Raw genomic sequence first — 14,477 nt, 5'->3', positions numbered from 1 at the left:
GATTATGACAATGATAATCATAACAAGTACAACTTTTACTACAATATTGAATTCGTTGCTAACCCTTTAGTTTCTGTCATAAGCATTTCATTGTATATCATCGTTTGTTTTACATGCTTGTGATCCTCAAAGACAGGTAAACCATAAACGACTGGTATCCCATCCAAAGCATTGCTTCACCATCTACTCCAAAGCATCCATAGTTAGAAAACATATAGAGCCACAAAACAGGGATATAGCCTCACTCCATCACCAACTGGTCATCCAACAGAGAGTACACTAACCTAAATCCAAAGTCACAAAAGAATATCAAGGAAATGGACAAGAACCTACGCTTCAGTCTAAAACAAAACCATAACCATAAAGGTGGATGCAATATTTACAGGTGTAAGTCTACAATAAGTGAACTTACAACGATCTTAAGCTCCACAGATTTGGGAAACATTTAAGAAGGTTGCATATAACATCCAGACCATAATTTCCAAAGAATCTGACTGCCAAAGAAAGATATTCAAGTGCTTCATATTGAGGATAGCTCGTCATCCTGATCTGTATAGAAATTGGCAGCTTAATTACAAGTTGCAAATTGAAAATATTAAGAAAAGGGGAAAATTGCATAAATCCCATGTCACTTTGATTTTGACTTTGCGCTTATAAGTCATTTTGATGTGAAAGTCCTACTATTTCAGCATGGTTTGATCCCCCCCCCCCTCCCCCCTTCAATCTCATGATGTGGTCAAGAAAACCTCTGATGATGAGTATTTGGCAACATTTCCTAATAAGGTATTTCTTGAGACTAGCAAAATCAAAAGGGGATGACTTGGCCTTATACAATATAAGTGCCAGTGTGGTTAAATCAGCTATGGATCATGGTGCTTCCTCGTCACTTCAGACAGGTTGGCTGAAACTGTTTAAAGTACCATCCATAGCAAGGATGGCTGATGCATTTAAATTGTAGCAGAACTGACAGGAGAAACAGTAGTGACGATGAATTGACCTTGATCAGATTAGGTCCAGAAGAGGTAAGCTAAATGCGAGGAATATAGCTAAGCTTAAGGGTTTTGTGGAGATATTCATTGAGAAGGTGGGATGTCAGATAATGATTGTGGCAGAAGGTGAAAACGCACCTTCAGCTCCTGATGAGGCCAGCCAGCCCACGACTCCACAACGCGCCGCTTCCCCCAGCAGCAGCATATCAGAGAAGATATGAATTTTAGGTTCATAGAGAAAATCATTTAGGACAACGACATGGTCCGTAAAGTCTAATTTTGACTTATTATTTTTATAAAAAAATTATTAAAAAGTGGTATATGTATATTTTTATGAAAATACTCCTTCTATCCCTGAAAACTTTAATTTCTAGAATCCGTGTCAGTCAATCTTTTTAAAATTTGACCAACTTTATAAAAAAGAGTATCAATATCTATGATATAAAATAAGTATCTTATGAAAATATATTCTATGATAAATCTAATGGTACTAATTTGGTACTATAAATCTTAGTGTTTTTTTAGAAATTCGGTCAAAAGCTAAAAAGTTTGATTTAAGACAACTCTAAGAATTGAAGCTTTCAGGGACAAAGAGAGTATTTTTCAAAACAAATCTATTACACATTTTCAAACTCAACAACTTAAAAGTTATACATGATTTATATTCCTAATGTTTGATCCAAACCTTATCCAAAACAACTTTTTTTATAGGTATGGAGGGAGTACTTGATTAGCTGATATTTTTGTCTTAGCTATAATAATCCGTATTTGGGTTGGACGACTCTAGAGTTGGATGATAGGGTTGCTTGCCGGTTTGTTCTGTGCTTTACTGCATCTCCGAGAGTACCTTCAATCAGGGTCTGGTGCCATTTGCAATCAATCCGATACAAATGGAGCTTATTGCAAGCATTGAATGAGTGAAGGCAGCAATATCCCTCGGTGTTAACAATATCATCATGGAGACCGATGCAAAGCAGGTGGTGTGGATGATAGAAAGTGAAGATTTCAGACTTGCAGTGGTGGGTGGCTTAGTCCATGAGCTCAAAGATTTGGTGGTAGAATCCACCGAAAAGCTGATGTGAAGTTGGTGTTTCTCCAAGCTGACAAATGCATACTGTCTGGTAGCGATTGGAGGGTCAGAGAACTTCTACAGGTTTAGTGCTATATATATATATGACTTGACGTTAGAGTTATTGGGCTCCTTGGGTGGAAGTAGATCAAATGCTAACGAGGCTGAGCTTGCAGATGCCATTCCTGTGGTCAAGACCTCTATTGGTGGCACCAGAATAATAGGTCGACTTTGTGTTGGTTAATATCTGAAACTTTGTTTTGCTATCTGGTTTATTCTCTCCTCACCTTTTCACTTTGTTTGCCTAGGAAACAAAAATGGGCTTCTATTGCCACATACTACAACCTACCAAGGTAAGCATTTGCTTTATGCTGTGATTGTTTGTTCTCTCTTGTTAATGCTTATGCACGTCTGGTTATTAGGAATCTGATAACTTATTACCTAGGTGTTTTCACATGTATTAAAATAATCTGGTTATTAGGAAACTAAGTGCTGGAGATTTTAGCTTGAGGTAGCCCCTGAAACTTTGCAGTTACCTCAAGCTAAAATCTCTGTCCTAATGCATTCAACAGGAGACTGAAGAGTTTATTGCAGATGCGCTTGGTGTAGAGGTGTTTAGTCAGACTATTGCTGGAGATATCTAACAGGGCTGGCTTGGTACGGCGTTAACTGTGAGCTCTACACGCTCCCGCAAGTCCCTCTTGTTACTGCAACCGTGAACAGAGGCGCGAGGCCATTGCTGCAGGCATGACAGTGAACGACGATTGGACTGCCTTTTGTGGCTCGGACACGACAGCCACCGAGCTCTCAGTCATTATTTAGTGTGTGCGAAGCAATTTCGTTTTGTAGTCTCATCACATGTTTCACGTTACACATTACACAAAATCAAGACACCGGCACAGCACACAGACTAACTTCAGGAAGAAAAAAACTATGAAACTTCTCTGAACACACGTTGAAATTAGAAATATGTTGCACAAGGGATGCTGATAGAGCAAATAGCAAGGCAAATGCTTCCAGATGCCTAATTCCATCCCGGCCACGGTAGATCACACAAGGCGATGTGTTAGCCTGTGAGCGCCATTACTTTGTGTGATTGCGGCACTTCACCAGGCCAGATTGGTAAGTGGGTTCCCTTGGCGCTCCTGAATGCAGCTAGTAGCTAAATCTCTCAGTTTTTCTTCAACAGTCTCCATGGGAAGGGAACCGTCGATCACCTTCATTAGAAACAAAATGAGTTGTCAGTAACAAAAGAAGCACATCTGTGGTTTGGAGCACTATCAAAAACTCAAAAAAAAAAAACAGGTACTAAAACACATTACAAATTTCTAGTTTGCCACAATAAATAATCAAGTAGCGCACACACTATGGATTCCTTCTCTGCTAGGAGCTTCTATTTTCTGCACAAAAATATTAGCTCTGACAATTCACGAATATCACCGTAAACTGAACAAAATAGGTATTAAATCTGTTTCACTTGCAATTCCAGACCCTTGAGTTGGCACATATCAAGACTTGAGTCATTGGCACAACCGCACAAGAGGCAAAGCAAATTCAAGGACCACAACTTGGTGATTCTTGCAGAGAGTTACCTTCCATGTTGAACCACGGAGTGAATGGTAATGCTCGGCAACTTTCTTTTGGAACTCTATCTTTTCATATCGCTCACCCCCATAGCCTCCTCTTTCAGCCGCTTTCTGTAACAATAAATTAGCATTGACCATTATGAAACAGGATGATAATCCATGTATACTATTGAGGTGACAGGTAACATCAAACAGCAGCTTCACATTACAGACATCATGTAGCATTATAGACGTGTGGGCAAAGAAATTTGCTGAACAACATGTATTCTTCGCTCACTGCCTAATGATTTACACTTCAGAATCAAAGTTGATCGTTTTTAGTGTTCCAAAACAAAGATTAATGTCAGACAATATTAATTGGGTTAAGGCCAAACAGTGGCCATCATCACCTAAAATATGTAAGCAATGGAACAGAAGTTAAAAGCACCAAGCGCACCATAAGCATAACAAACATTGAAAGAAAACTAAAACACATGTCATGTAAGAAAACCATAGGCTAAGTGTGTAGAAATAAATAGAATACCTCTGGCTGTACATCAAGATATATTACAAGGTCTGGAGCAATAAGTCCATTTTCTGGAGCCTGAGAAGCAGGATAAAATAGGCGTCATTTCTTAGCTTGCAGCTATTGACATGAAAGAGAGCAAGTCATGACTCATCCGAATAGCACACAGCTCACCTTGCACCACTCAATGTCAAGCCCTTTAGCAGCTGAAAACGCCACTCCTGAATAAGAATATCGGTCTACAACGAGAGTAGTTCCACTGAGTAGCTTGCTCTCCATCAAAGCTCTGCCAGTGACAATCCAGATTAACAGATTCATAGTTACAGCCATCTCCAATCTTGGTATACGATGTGCTAAGAAAACATCGGATCGACAAGACAGCTAAGTTACATGTTGAGAACTGATAAGAGCACACCTACCTTTTCTCCCAGCGATTGGCGCTGAAGAGCAGATGAATAGTCCTATCATCAAGCTGGGACTCGTTCGCGAGGTAGGCAGAGATCATCTGCCCGACACTGGTGGCCCTGTCAGGGAACCTCCATCCTTCAGCGTCGTAGCCTTTGCCTTTGAGGAAGGACAGCAGCCGGGCACACTGCGACGATTTCCCACTCCGATCCAGGCCTTCCAGGACCACCAGAGCGCCCCGGCCGCCCTTGCTGCTCCCCATCTCCATTCTCACGCCCTGGAACGCTCTCCGGCGCTGCGCGAGCAAGCCGAGAGGAGAGGGTGCTGCCGCCGCTTTGCCGACCCTGCAGCAGAAATTGCAAGCAAGCACCGTCACCCCTACGGCCCTACCCCCAAAGATTCGACTATTACGCGCACGTCTTCTGGGTTGGGAAAGGCATCTGGAGGGAGGGACCGGGGACGACTCGACTCACCTGCTCCAAGAAGCTGCTCTTCCAGCGAGCCGAACCAATGCAGTCATGCACGGCTGGGTATTCGGATCGATCAGGCTCAAAAGCTGAGAGCAGTGACAAGGAGGCGCGGGAGCTTGACCGGCGGCGCGGCACAGGAGGAGAGGAAGGGGGGAAGAGGTCGAAAGTTCAGGCACCAGCGGGAAAGGTTACCGCCTGAGCTCGATGGAGAGCGATGGCTGTGGAGTAGTGTTATCCGGGATGAGGATGAGGTCGGCGGCGCCGGCGACCACGGGCGGGAAAGGAGACCTTCGGCGGCGGCGGCTGTTCCGGGAGGGAAAAGAGGAAGGGCGCGGGGTTCCTACTTCCTACTATTCAGGGAGTCACCGGATCAGTAGGAGCGCTTGATCTAGACCATCCATGAGGCATCGCACGCCCGAAAATAAAACAGCTCATCCAACGCTTCCTCCTTTTGCCAGTCAACGCTTCCTCCCTTTTACAAGTACACTATAATTCATGGAGTATACAATACAAAAAGTGAAAGAAGAAAAGCAAAGAAGGTGTAAACTTTTTTTTTTATAATTCATGGCTAAAACAAATAGAGATTTGATTTTCAACCTAATTTGTGAGGGGTAATTAATATTTTCTTTGTTCTATTGAAGTTTATATTGATATAATTCTAGATAGGTTACACAATAGATCGAGGTTAATCACCTAAAGATTTTAAAGTAATATTGGTCGACAGCTTTAAGCTCTGTTTAGATTGGAGATAAAAAATTGGATGTTACATTGAATGTATCGGAAGGGGTTTTAGAAACTAATAAAAAAATAAATTATATAGCTTGTCTAGAAACGGCAAGACAAATTTATTAAGCATAATTAATCTGTCATCGGCACATGTGAGTTACTGTAGCACTTAATGCTAATCATGTACTAACTAGGCTTAAAAGATTAGTCTCACGCTTTTCAACCAAACTGTGTAATTAATTTATTTTTTTAATCTACATTTAATGTTCTATGCATGTGTCTAAAGATTCGATGAGATAGATAAATTTTTTTTGGTGGGGAACTAAACAGAGCCTTTTAGAAAAGGGCCTAATTACGTAATGAATTCATTGAACCACGTCAAAGCCATCTTGCTTTGAATTGAATTTAAAGATGGGATGGCTTAAGTCACCTTTTCATACAAAAGTCTAGTTGAGTAGTTGTGGTTGCAAACTCTAGCTGAGATATGTTTCTATTTGCTAATAAAGTGTTGCATACCTTGTACAAAACCATGCGATATATGATTAGTTTTATTCCGGGGTGGCTACACCCTCCGTTTTGAAATATAAATATACACACTTTCAAAATTAAATTTTGGTATCTTTGTCCAATGGCTAGCTTAATCATAAGAAAAGTTTATAGTATAAAAGCTGTTACATTAGATTTATATTTAGAAATACTTTTTAATAATCAAACTTTTATTGTCATACGTACATTATATATGAGTGTAGAGTACGTGCACCATATATATGAGTGTGGTATGATTGGAGGGAAAAAGAACATTGATATTTTAGATTTCAAAACTTTTATAAAACTATGCTAAAAGACAAGGCCGGATGCCCACTCTGGATGGTAGTAGTCGACTAATCGTTATGAAGCTCGATGTTAGCTCTACTAGATGCGACTAGCCACGAATTTTATGTATTTCAATGTTATAGGTAGGCAGAATATCGTCTACAGTAATTTTTAAAAAATAAATAATATTTTTCTCTTATAACAGATCAGTATAAGCATTAATATAAATTGAATTTCAGCAAAACGAACAGGTGGTAGAGATTTATTTGGCTCAGACTTTTGCATTTTATGGAGGACTACGTATTTTTATTTTTAGACACAGACTTTTGCGTTTTCAGGAAATCGAAAAAAAAAACCGGACGTGCTTTGGCACGAGAAGCGAGACACAGGTGGCGTTGGCATTTGAGAGAGAGAGAGAGAAGAGAGAGAGAGAGAGAGAGAGAGAGAGAGAGAGAGAGGGAGAGAACAGTACGGAAGATAAGATATGGGAACAGCAATCGGTAGGAAGTAGGATTGACTCCCCTCCAACTGTCTTCACATACAAAGCGCAACCGATAATGATCCTCGTCTAGCACTCCAGTACCAGCAATCGGTAACAAACATCCTTATCCGACGGAAGCCAACAACGGATTTGACGGTCCCCAGTCCACTCCTCGTCTTTGCCGATCGCCGCTCGCTTTCCATATATCTCTCCCAGCTCCGTTTGATCCGTAGCGCACTCGTCCGTCGTCGTCGCTCCCACTCCGCGTCGCCCCACTCTCCCTCTCCTCGTCGAACTCGCCTGGCTCCTAGTCCCGTCCCACTTGGAGCGAATTTTGCCCGGGGTGAGAGAGGCGGCGGCCATGTCGGGGCGAGGCTCTCTGCCGGAGGGCTCGCTCTTTCTTGGATTGGACAGCTCCACTCAGTAAGTCTCGTCCCTTTTCCCTCAGTTCAAATGGGTACTGGATCTTGATTTCCTGTGGTCGCAGTGTAGCTTATTCCTCCAATCTAGCGCCACTGCTCTAGCGATGTGTATGATGAATAAAGGTCTCTACTTGTAAAAGGGGAATGAAAATGAAAAAGATTACAGAAATACCTATCGGAAGAGTAGTATGTGCAAGTCTCATGTATCGTGGCAGTGTCATCTAATTTCTCTACATTGGGTTGAGAAATCAAACTTCTTTACAAGATGCATTCACAAGAAACACCTTTGGATGTCATTCTTCTTAAGTTCATCTCTTTCAAGATTTTTACCTAGCTCAAATTTGGTTTCTTTGTTCTGTATTCTGCATATTAATAACCATGATCGCAGCACCATTTGCTTCGCATATCCACTTCCTGGGTTTTATTTTTTCATTTTGTTATCACACTAAATTTGTGGGGCTACCATTAAACTTGGACCTAATACTGTCATTCTCCTGTTACAGATCGCTGAAAGCTACGGTGCTCAACAATGAGTTAACAATAGTAGCTTCTGAAATTGTTAATTTTGACTCTGAATTGCCGCACTACAAAACTGAAGGTGGGGTGTACAGAGACCCCGCAGATGATGGCCACATTTTTTCACCAACCATTATGTGGGTGGAAGCTCTGGAGCTGCTGCTTGAGAAGCTAAAACCAAAGATCAACTTCGGTAAGGTAGTGGCTGTCTCAGGGAGTGGGCAGCAACATGGCAGCGTTTATTGGAAGAAGGGCAGCCATGCTGTGTTGTCCTCCTTGGATGCTAGTAAGAGCCTGTTATCGCAGCTCAAGGATGCATTTTCTACGATGAACTCACCGATATGGATGGATAGTAGCACAACTAAGCAATGCAGAGAAATAGAGAATGCAGTTGGAGGTGCACTGGAGTTAGCAAAACTGACAGGATCTCGTGCCTATGAAAGATTCACTGGTCCTCAGATAAGGAAGATCTATCAGACAGAACCTGATGTTTATGAAGATACTGAGAGAATATCTTTGGTGAGCTCGTTCATGGCATCTATCCTTGTTGGAAGCTATGCAAGTATTGATGAAACTGATGGTGCGGGGATGAACTTGATGGATATAAACCAAAGGATCTGGTCAAAATCTGTTCTAGAGGTTTGTACTTGCTATGTCTTAAGTCTAAAACATGAAGCTGTAGGTTTTTTTTTTGTAAGAATATTTCATGCACTAAAATACCAAAATCATGCCCTTTCTCCTCCTAGGCAACTGCTCCTGGACTTGAAGCAAAGCTTGGAAATCTAGCACCAGCGTATTCAGCTGCTGGCCGAATCGCTCCTTATTTTGTAGAAAGGTAAGTTTTGTTTGGTTATACATTGGGCTAGTGCTAAATGTACACACTCAAGTCTCAAGCCAACTTTGTTTGCAACCATATATTCAGAATCAACTTTACCATGTATTTATCTTCTCTTTTATTTGCAAGTAGAAACTACTGTTTGCATAACTGCTCAGGTGTTATTGAGCAACCAATCATAATCATAATATATGGTTCAGGACAGTCAAAAAAAATATATATATGGTTCAGGCAGTATGTTTCTGTTAACTGGCATACAAGCTCTGATTGTAAAACCGCTAATGCATAAATTTAGGGTGAAAACTTTTTCACTGCAATTACTGGATCTGGATGAACTCTTAAGTCTGAACATCTCAAAATTTATGTTCAGTTGTTCACAATTTCTTTTGTTACGATTTAGATGAAGTCTCTGAGTTCACATCTTAAAAAATTTCCACCCATCATTCCTTTTATTTTTCTGGAATAAATTTTTTTTTTCTGGAATACCATCATTCCTTTTATTATGATCACCGGATTTAAATGGAGTTCCTGAACATTATGGAAAAAATTAATGTGAATGGGCAAGCTAGCTTAATAACAAAACTACATCCTAATGACTAATGCCATTAATATTCTTTGCACTAGAATTTTGTAATTACTTAAAGAAGATATTGTGTATTTTCAGGTTTCAGTTTGATAAGAACTGTTTGGTCATTCAGTGGTCTGGAGACAATCCTAATAGCCTTGCAGGTGGGTTTGGCTAGTGCTTCGTCAATGAGGAGTTGGCATTTGTGATCTTCTATATGTATCTGTAGAAAATTGGCGTGAAAACAGTTTCATGATTTCTTACATTAACATTTATGAGACCTTGGCATCTGATGTAGGTTTAACTTTGAATACTCCTGGTGATCTTGCCATTAGCCTTGGTACTAGCGATACAGTAAGTTGAGAAGACATGCTCAATGTTGATTTGGTTGATAGCCATGTTTACCAAATGGTTTTATGTAATTCATCCTCTAATTAATTGTATTGTAGGTATTCGGGATAACTGCAGAAGCTAAACCAAGCATTGAAGGGCATGTTTTCCCCAATCCTGTTGAACCCGATGGTTATATGGTGATGCTATGCTACAAAAATGGCTCTTTGACCAGAGAAGGTATGCGTGTTTTCTTTTTCATTGTTCTACAAGTATGCATGCCATGATGCCATTGCTACATTGCGGATGATACTGACATTTTGGTTTCAGATGTGCGAAATCGGTGTGCAGACAAATCATGGGATGTTTTTAACAATTATCTGGAGAAAACACCCCCTCTAAATGGTTAGATTTTACAGAATTTGAGAATGGCCATTTTGCTCAATCGAACTGTTTTTCTACCAAGTTTCCTTTAGAATTCTAATACCTTCTAACAGAGATAAGCTACTTTTATGGGATTACATGAGGAATTTGGATGTCATGCTTTATAGTGTTAAGTTATACATTACTGCTAATGCCTGCTTATTTTATTTTGACATGCTGTAATTTTACTATTTAATTGGTTACTTTATGCGATTTCTTTTTCATGCATGTAGGTGGAAAGTTAGGATTCTACTACAAAGACCATGAAATCCTTCCACCACTTCCAGGTATTGATGTATTATCATTGCAGCATTTTCCCCTCTTTTATTTTTATTTTAAAAACTCAGTAACTATTATCATTGCAGTGTCTTCCTCTCTTGTATTCTAAAACTCAGAACCTGACTGTTTTCTCATGCAGTGGGTTTCCATCGGTACGCTGTCGAAAACCTCAATGACGTTACATCAGACACTCTGTTGGAGCGTGAAGTGGAAGAATTTGACCCACCGTCTGAGGTTCGCGAAAAGAAATGTTCGTCAGTTTATATGACATTTTGGCAAGCAGATTGCCATGCTTGTCATCAACATCGTTGCCTGCCTGTAGGTTCGTGCCATCATTGAGGGTCAAATGCTGTCAATGCGAGGCCACGCCGAGAGGTTTGGCATGCCGAACCCTCCCAAGCGGATCATAGCAACCGGTGGGGCATCCTCCAACGAAAGCATCCTCAAGTCAATCGCCCAGATCTTCGGCTGCCCTGTCTTTACAGTCCAGAGACCTGGTAATCGCTCAAATCTCCTCCGCGAAACAAACCGATGGCACCAGCCATATCCATGGCCGCTGAACTGACGCTGTCCATGGACCAGATTCGGCTTCGCTGGGGGCGGCGCTGAGAGCTGCCCACGGGTGGCTGTGCAACGCCCAAGGCAGCTTCGTCCCCATCTCATGCCTGTACCAGGGCAACCTGGAGAAAACCTCTCTTGGCTCGAAGCTGGCGGTGCCGGCCGGCGACAAGGAGGAGGACCGGGAGCTCCTCCAGAAGTACACCCTCCTGATGAGGAAGAGGATGGAGATCGAGAGACGCCTGGTGGAGAAGATCGGGCGATCATAGGAAAATCACGAATTTAGCACTTTTGAAGCTGCCAGGACCGAATAATTTGTGAATAACTGTTGATTATCATCCTTTATACGCAAGCTCTCTTAGGTGAGAGTCAGTATTGGTTCTGATTTTATAAGCCTGGCTCTGTGGCTCAGCTGAGAAAAATTTGTGCTGGGACTCTGGACATCGTTGTGAGACACGCACAAAACCTTTGAAAGAGACAGCACTTCGCAAGGGTAAACGAATCTTAAAAATCTTTGTTATGACATTGGCACATTGTGAGTTTGTCGAAACGTGGAAACGTGTTGTGCATGCGTCGAATAAAATACTCTATGTAAGTCATTCCAAAAATCTTGGAGAGTCAAACTTTTCAAAGTTTGACCAAATTTATATGATAAATTTATAATTATTATGATACCAGCTGTAACATCCCTGATGTTACGAATGCTAAAACTGGATCATGTCATCATAAGCATTGCAAAGCATAATTGTTGAGCACATCATTATGCATTAACTTAAAAATAAGTTTATTTTGGTTGATTGTGCTTAGGGAATTAAAGTGTGTTTATCATGCTTGTGATGGTTGTTTAATCCCTAGCTAAGGAGGGTGGTAAGGGAATAGCTAAGAAAAACCCCTAATTTCAACCCCAGTTTTTGCCCCCTTTGGTGCAATTTGAAAACTAAGTAAAATTTGAGGTTGAGTTCAAAAGCAAAGTTGTAGATCTTGTCAAGATGTACAACTTTGGTGTTTTGAGTTTTTGAAGTTTCAGTACAAAATTCAAAGTAATTTTGAAAATACAGATTTCCAGAAATTGTCCCCTTTTCCAATTTGAATCCCCAATTCAAAATCTATTTGGAATCTTGAAAAGTGGCCAACATAAAAGTTGTAGATCTCAAAAAGTTAAACAACTTTTATGTTGGGAATTTTTCAAGTTATTGAGAAAAATCAAAAGTAATTTTGGAATTTCTATTCTGCTCCAATTCAAATTGGAATTTTTTTCCCCAAATTGGAATTTGAAATTCAAACTGTTTTGATCAAATTCATCACTTTCCTTTCAAAATATAAATTTGATCCTAAAAGGAATGTTGTAGTAAATTTTGTGCTGCACATTTCTTGTTTTGGTAGATTTCTGAGTTTTTATACAAAATAAAAAGTAATTTCGTAAATAAGGAAGAGGGGGATAAGAACATGCTACAGTACATCACCAATGGGAACAGGGCACGGCGACCCTGCCCGGTGTCGTTGCTCCCCCACGTCACCTCGAGCATGGCTGACACGCAGCTGCCTGCTTGGTTGAAGTCACCGTGATATGGACGAGTCGAAGGCATCCTCAACCATCTCCAATTCCCTGGCCGGCTTTCTTTCTCTCCGGAGCCGGCAGAAACGCCACTGCAACCCCGCCACCATGGCCAGCCCTCCTCTGTGCTTCTCCACCATTTCTGAGCAGCTTGACGAAGTCGTGCTGAGTCCCTGATGCTCCCCAACTCTTCCCCTCGCCTTCCCGGCGGCCGGAGCGCCACCTTTTCCCCTAGCCCCGACCAGAGCTCCGCTAGTGCCGCTGTTCACGTGGCCATGTCTCCACAGACCACCTCGGGCCAAGTAGAGGGAACCAGAGGGTGTGCGTGAGTCCAGGTGAACTCCCCCGCTGCTCCTCTGCCGCCGATGAGCACCCCAACGCCGAAACTGCGATCTCCGACGAGCTCCTCTGTTTTCAGTTCGCGACAGGGACCTCGCGCGACAATTTGAAGTTCTCCAGGGGTCTAATTGCACAGACTGTGACTCAGGTGAATAGTGCTATAAGGACTTGTTTGTAGATGTTTTGTTGAATCTTTGAAAATTCATATCTGGAGTTTGGTAACTCCAATTTTGGTGAACCAAATTTTATTGTGCTCCTTGAGATGTCTAGTTTTTATTAAAAATATGAAACTGACCATGTTTTGTAGTAAAATAATTGGTTATGATTTATGCCTTTTAATTATGTTTAAAAGGGAGAAATTCATATCTTATTCTGTGTAGATCCTATTGCCCTGAAATTTTTATGGTGTTCTCATGATGTTATGTGAGTGTTGCAATAAAAATTTCATGTTCAGTAGATGATATATGGTTAAGTTATTAATTTATCTTGTTTAGTGCTTATTAAATAGTTTAAAATTAAACTAAAAATAAATAAATGTAAAATATGGTTTCTGTACCTTTATATGAGGTTGTTATATCATATAGGTACATAATTTAGCTATGTGTTTGTAGAAAATGTCAAGTTTCTTATTTATCTTGTTGTTACATGCTTCCTTGTGATGGAAATTTATCTTTTTTATGGAAATTGCTATACTTAACCAAATGGCATGAAATTTATACAGTAGACTTTGGAGAGAATATATGAGCTTCTGAAGTTTTCTCAGATTTTACTGTGTACTTTTGATATATGGTTATTACTTTGTCTATTTATCTAAATAAATTAATAAAGACATGAAAGGTATTTATTTAGGGATGGCCATGATGTTTTCTAGTATCCCTTTGATGTATTTCAACTGTTGGTGAGCTGGGTTTTGCCCAGGTTCAAGTTTGGAACATAAATGAAATATGATTTCTCTATAATTTAATTGTTAGTGGTTTCTCGATAGTTTTTAGAGCATGATGAATTGCTCTAGGTAAATAATGTTGGATATGAAACTTGTCTATAACAAAGTTGTATAGAATTCATGTATCTAGCTGGTGTTAAATTTTGGTGGCATTTGGCCTTATAGTTTCTGAGTTATGCCTGTTTAAATTTAAGTTTCAGAAATGGTTTCTTTCTGTCAAATCCTGGATCAGTTTCTGTAGTTGTGCAATTTCGACCTACTAAACTTATGAATCATGCTTTCATGATAAAAGATGAATGGTAGTAATTTTCATAAGCTTTCCAAAATGTTATGGATCATGAATTTTGGTGATCTAGAACTCTGGTTATAGATGTATAAAGCTTAATGTCTGATTCTGTCCAAGGTCTGGACAGAATTGTTTATTCATGCTGTTTGGCCATCTTATCTATTAAATCAGTTCTCGAAGATAATAACAAAGTTGTAGAAAATTATCTAAGCTTTTCAGAAAGTCTAATATCACCTTTATTGGATGCTTGGATCTCTAATTATGGTTGAATGAAGTTGTGTATATGCTGCTGTCCTGGTTATGTGTGCAAATAGAGTTTATTGTTTTTAGCTAGCCTCTACTTTAATAATGAGTAGCTTAATTTCTAAATTAGAATTTGAGT

General features: G+C 40.3%; 2 protein-coding genes and 1 long non-coding RNA gene across 4 annotated transcripts; 2 read left to right on the top strand and 1 right to left on the bottom strand.

The window, feature by feature from the left end:
• On the top strand, nt 2,196-3,677 carry LOC110432322. The gene is made up of 3 exons (XR_002449749.1): nt 2,196-2,282; nt 2,367-2,411; nt 3,548-3,677. It is a non-coding gene; the product is annotated as an uncharacterized LOC110432322 (long non-coding RNA).
• Nucleotides 2,864-5,375, bottom strand: LOC8063548 (thymidylate kinase). Of its 2 annotated transcripts, none has more exons than XM_021452478.1 (6): nt 5,028-5,375; nt 4,569-4,940; nt 4,324-4,435; nt 4,168-4,227; nt 3,651-3,755; nt 2,864-3,275 (listed from the first exon to the last, which is right to left on the bottom strand). In XM_021452478.1, the coding sequence occupies exons 1-6, from the start codon at nt 5,072-5,074 to the stop codon at nt 3,165-3,167; spliced, it is 807 nt and encodes a 268-aa protein (XP_021308153.1). In that variant the 5' UTR covers nt 5,075-5,375; the 3' UTR covers nt 2,864-3,164. The 2 variants fall into 2 exon arrangements, with proteins under 2 accessions (XP_021308153.1, XP_002461104.1); XM_002461059.2 differs by having other exon boundaries at nt 4,569-4,898; nt 5,028-5,373.
• Nucleotides 6,972-11,522, top strand: LOC8063547 (xylulose kinase). The gene is made up of 11 exons (XM_002463220.2): nt 6,972-7,467; nt 7,970-8,621; nt 8,729-8,817; nt 9,482-9,546; nt 9,681-9,736; nt 9,832-9,952; nt 10,043-10,117; nt 10,369-10,422; nt 10,554-10,648; nt 10,737-10,911; nt 10,997-11,522. Exons 1-11 carry the CDS (start codon nt 7,406-7,408, stop codon nt 11,239-11,241), a joined length of 1,689 nt encoding a protein of 562 aa, XP_002463265.1. The 5' UTR covers nt 6,972-7,405; the 3' UTR covers nt 11,242-11,522.

The sequence above is a fragment of the Sorghum bicolor genome, chromosome 2 (genome assembly GCF_000003195.3).
Source record: "Sorghum bicolor cultivar BTx623 chromosome 2, Sorghum_bicolor_NCBIv3, whole genome shotgun sequence".
Lineage (NCBI taxonomy): Eukaryota > Viridiplantae > Streptophyta > Magnoliopsida > Poales > Poaceae > Sorghum > Sorghum bicolor.
The sequence above is the reverse complement of the archived record's forward strand: the minus strand, read 5'-3'. Positions and strand labels throughout refer to the sequence as shown.

Coding starts and splice junctions, on each gene's coding strand:
- LOC8063548 (XM_021452478.1), bottom strand. CDS start 5,074: ATGACTGCATTGGTTCGGCTCGCTGGAAGAGCAGCTTCTTGGAGCAG. Junction 4,228..4,323: donor TTGACATTGAGTGGTGCAAG/GTGAGCTGTGTG, acceptor CCTGCTTCTCAG/GCTCCAGAAAATGGACTTAT. Junction 3,276..3,650: donor TCCGTGGTTCAACATGGAAG/GTAACTCTCTGC, acceptor TTTCTAATGAAG/GTGATCGACGGTTCCCTTCC.
- LOC8063547 (XM_002463220.2), top strand. CDS start 7,406: ATGTCGGGGCGAGGCTCTCTGCCGGAGGGCTCGCTCTTTCTTGGATTG. Junction 7,468..7,969: donor GGATTGGACAGCTCCACTCA/GTAAGTCTCGTC, acceptor CTCCTGTTACAG/ATCGCTGAAAGCTACGGTGC. Junction 10,649..10,736: donor AATTTGACCCACCGTCTGAG/GTTCGCGAAAAG, acceptor GCCTGCCTGTAG/GTTCGTGCCATCATTGAGGG.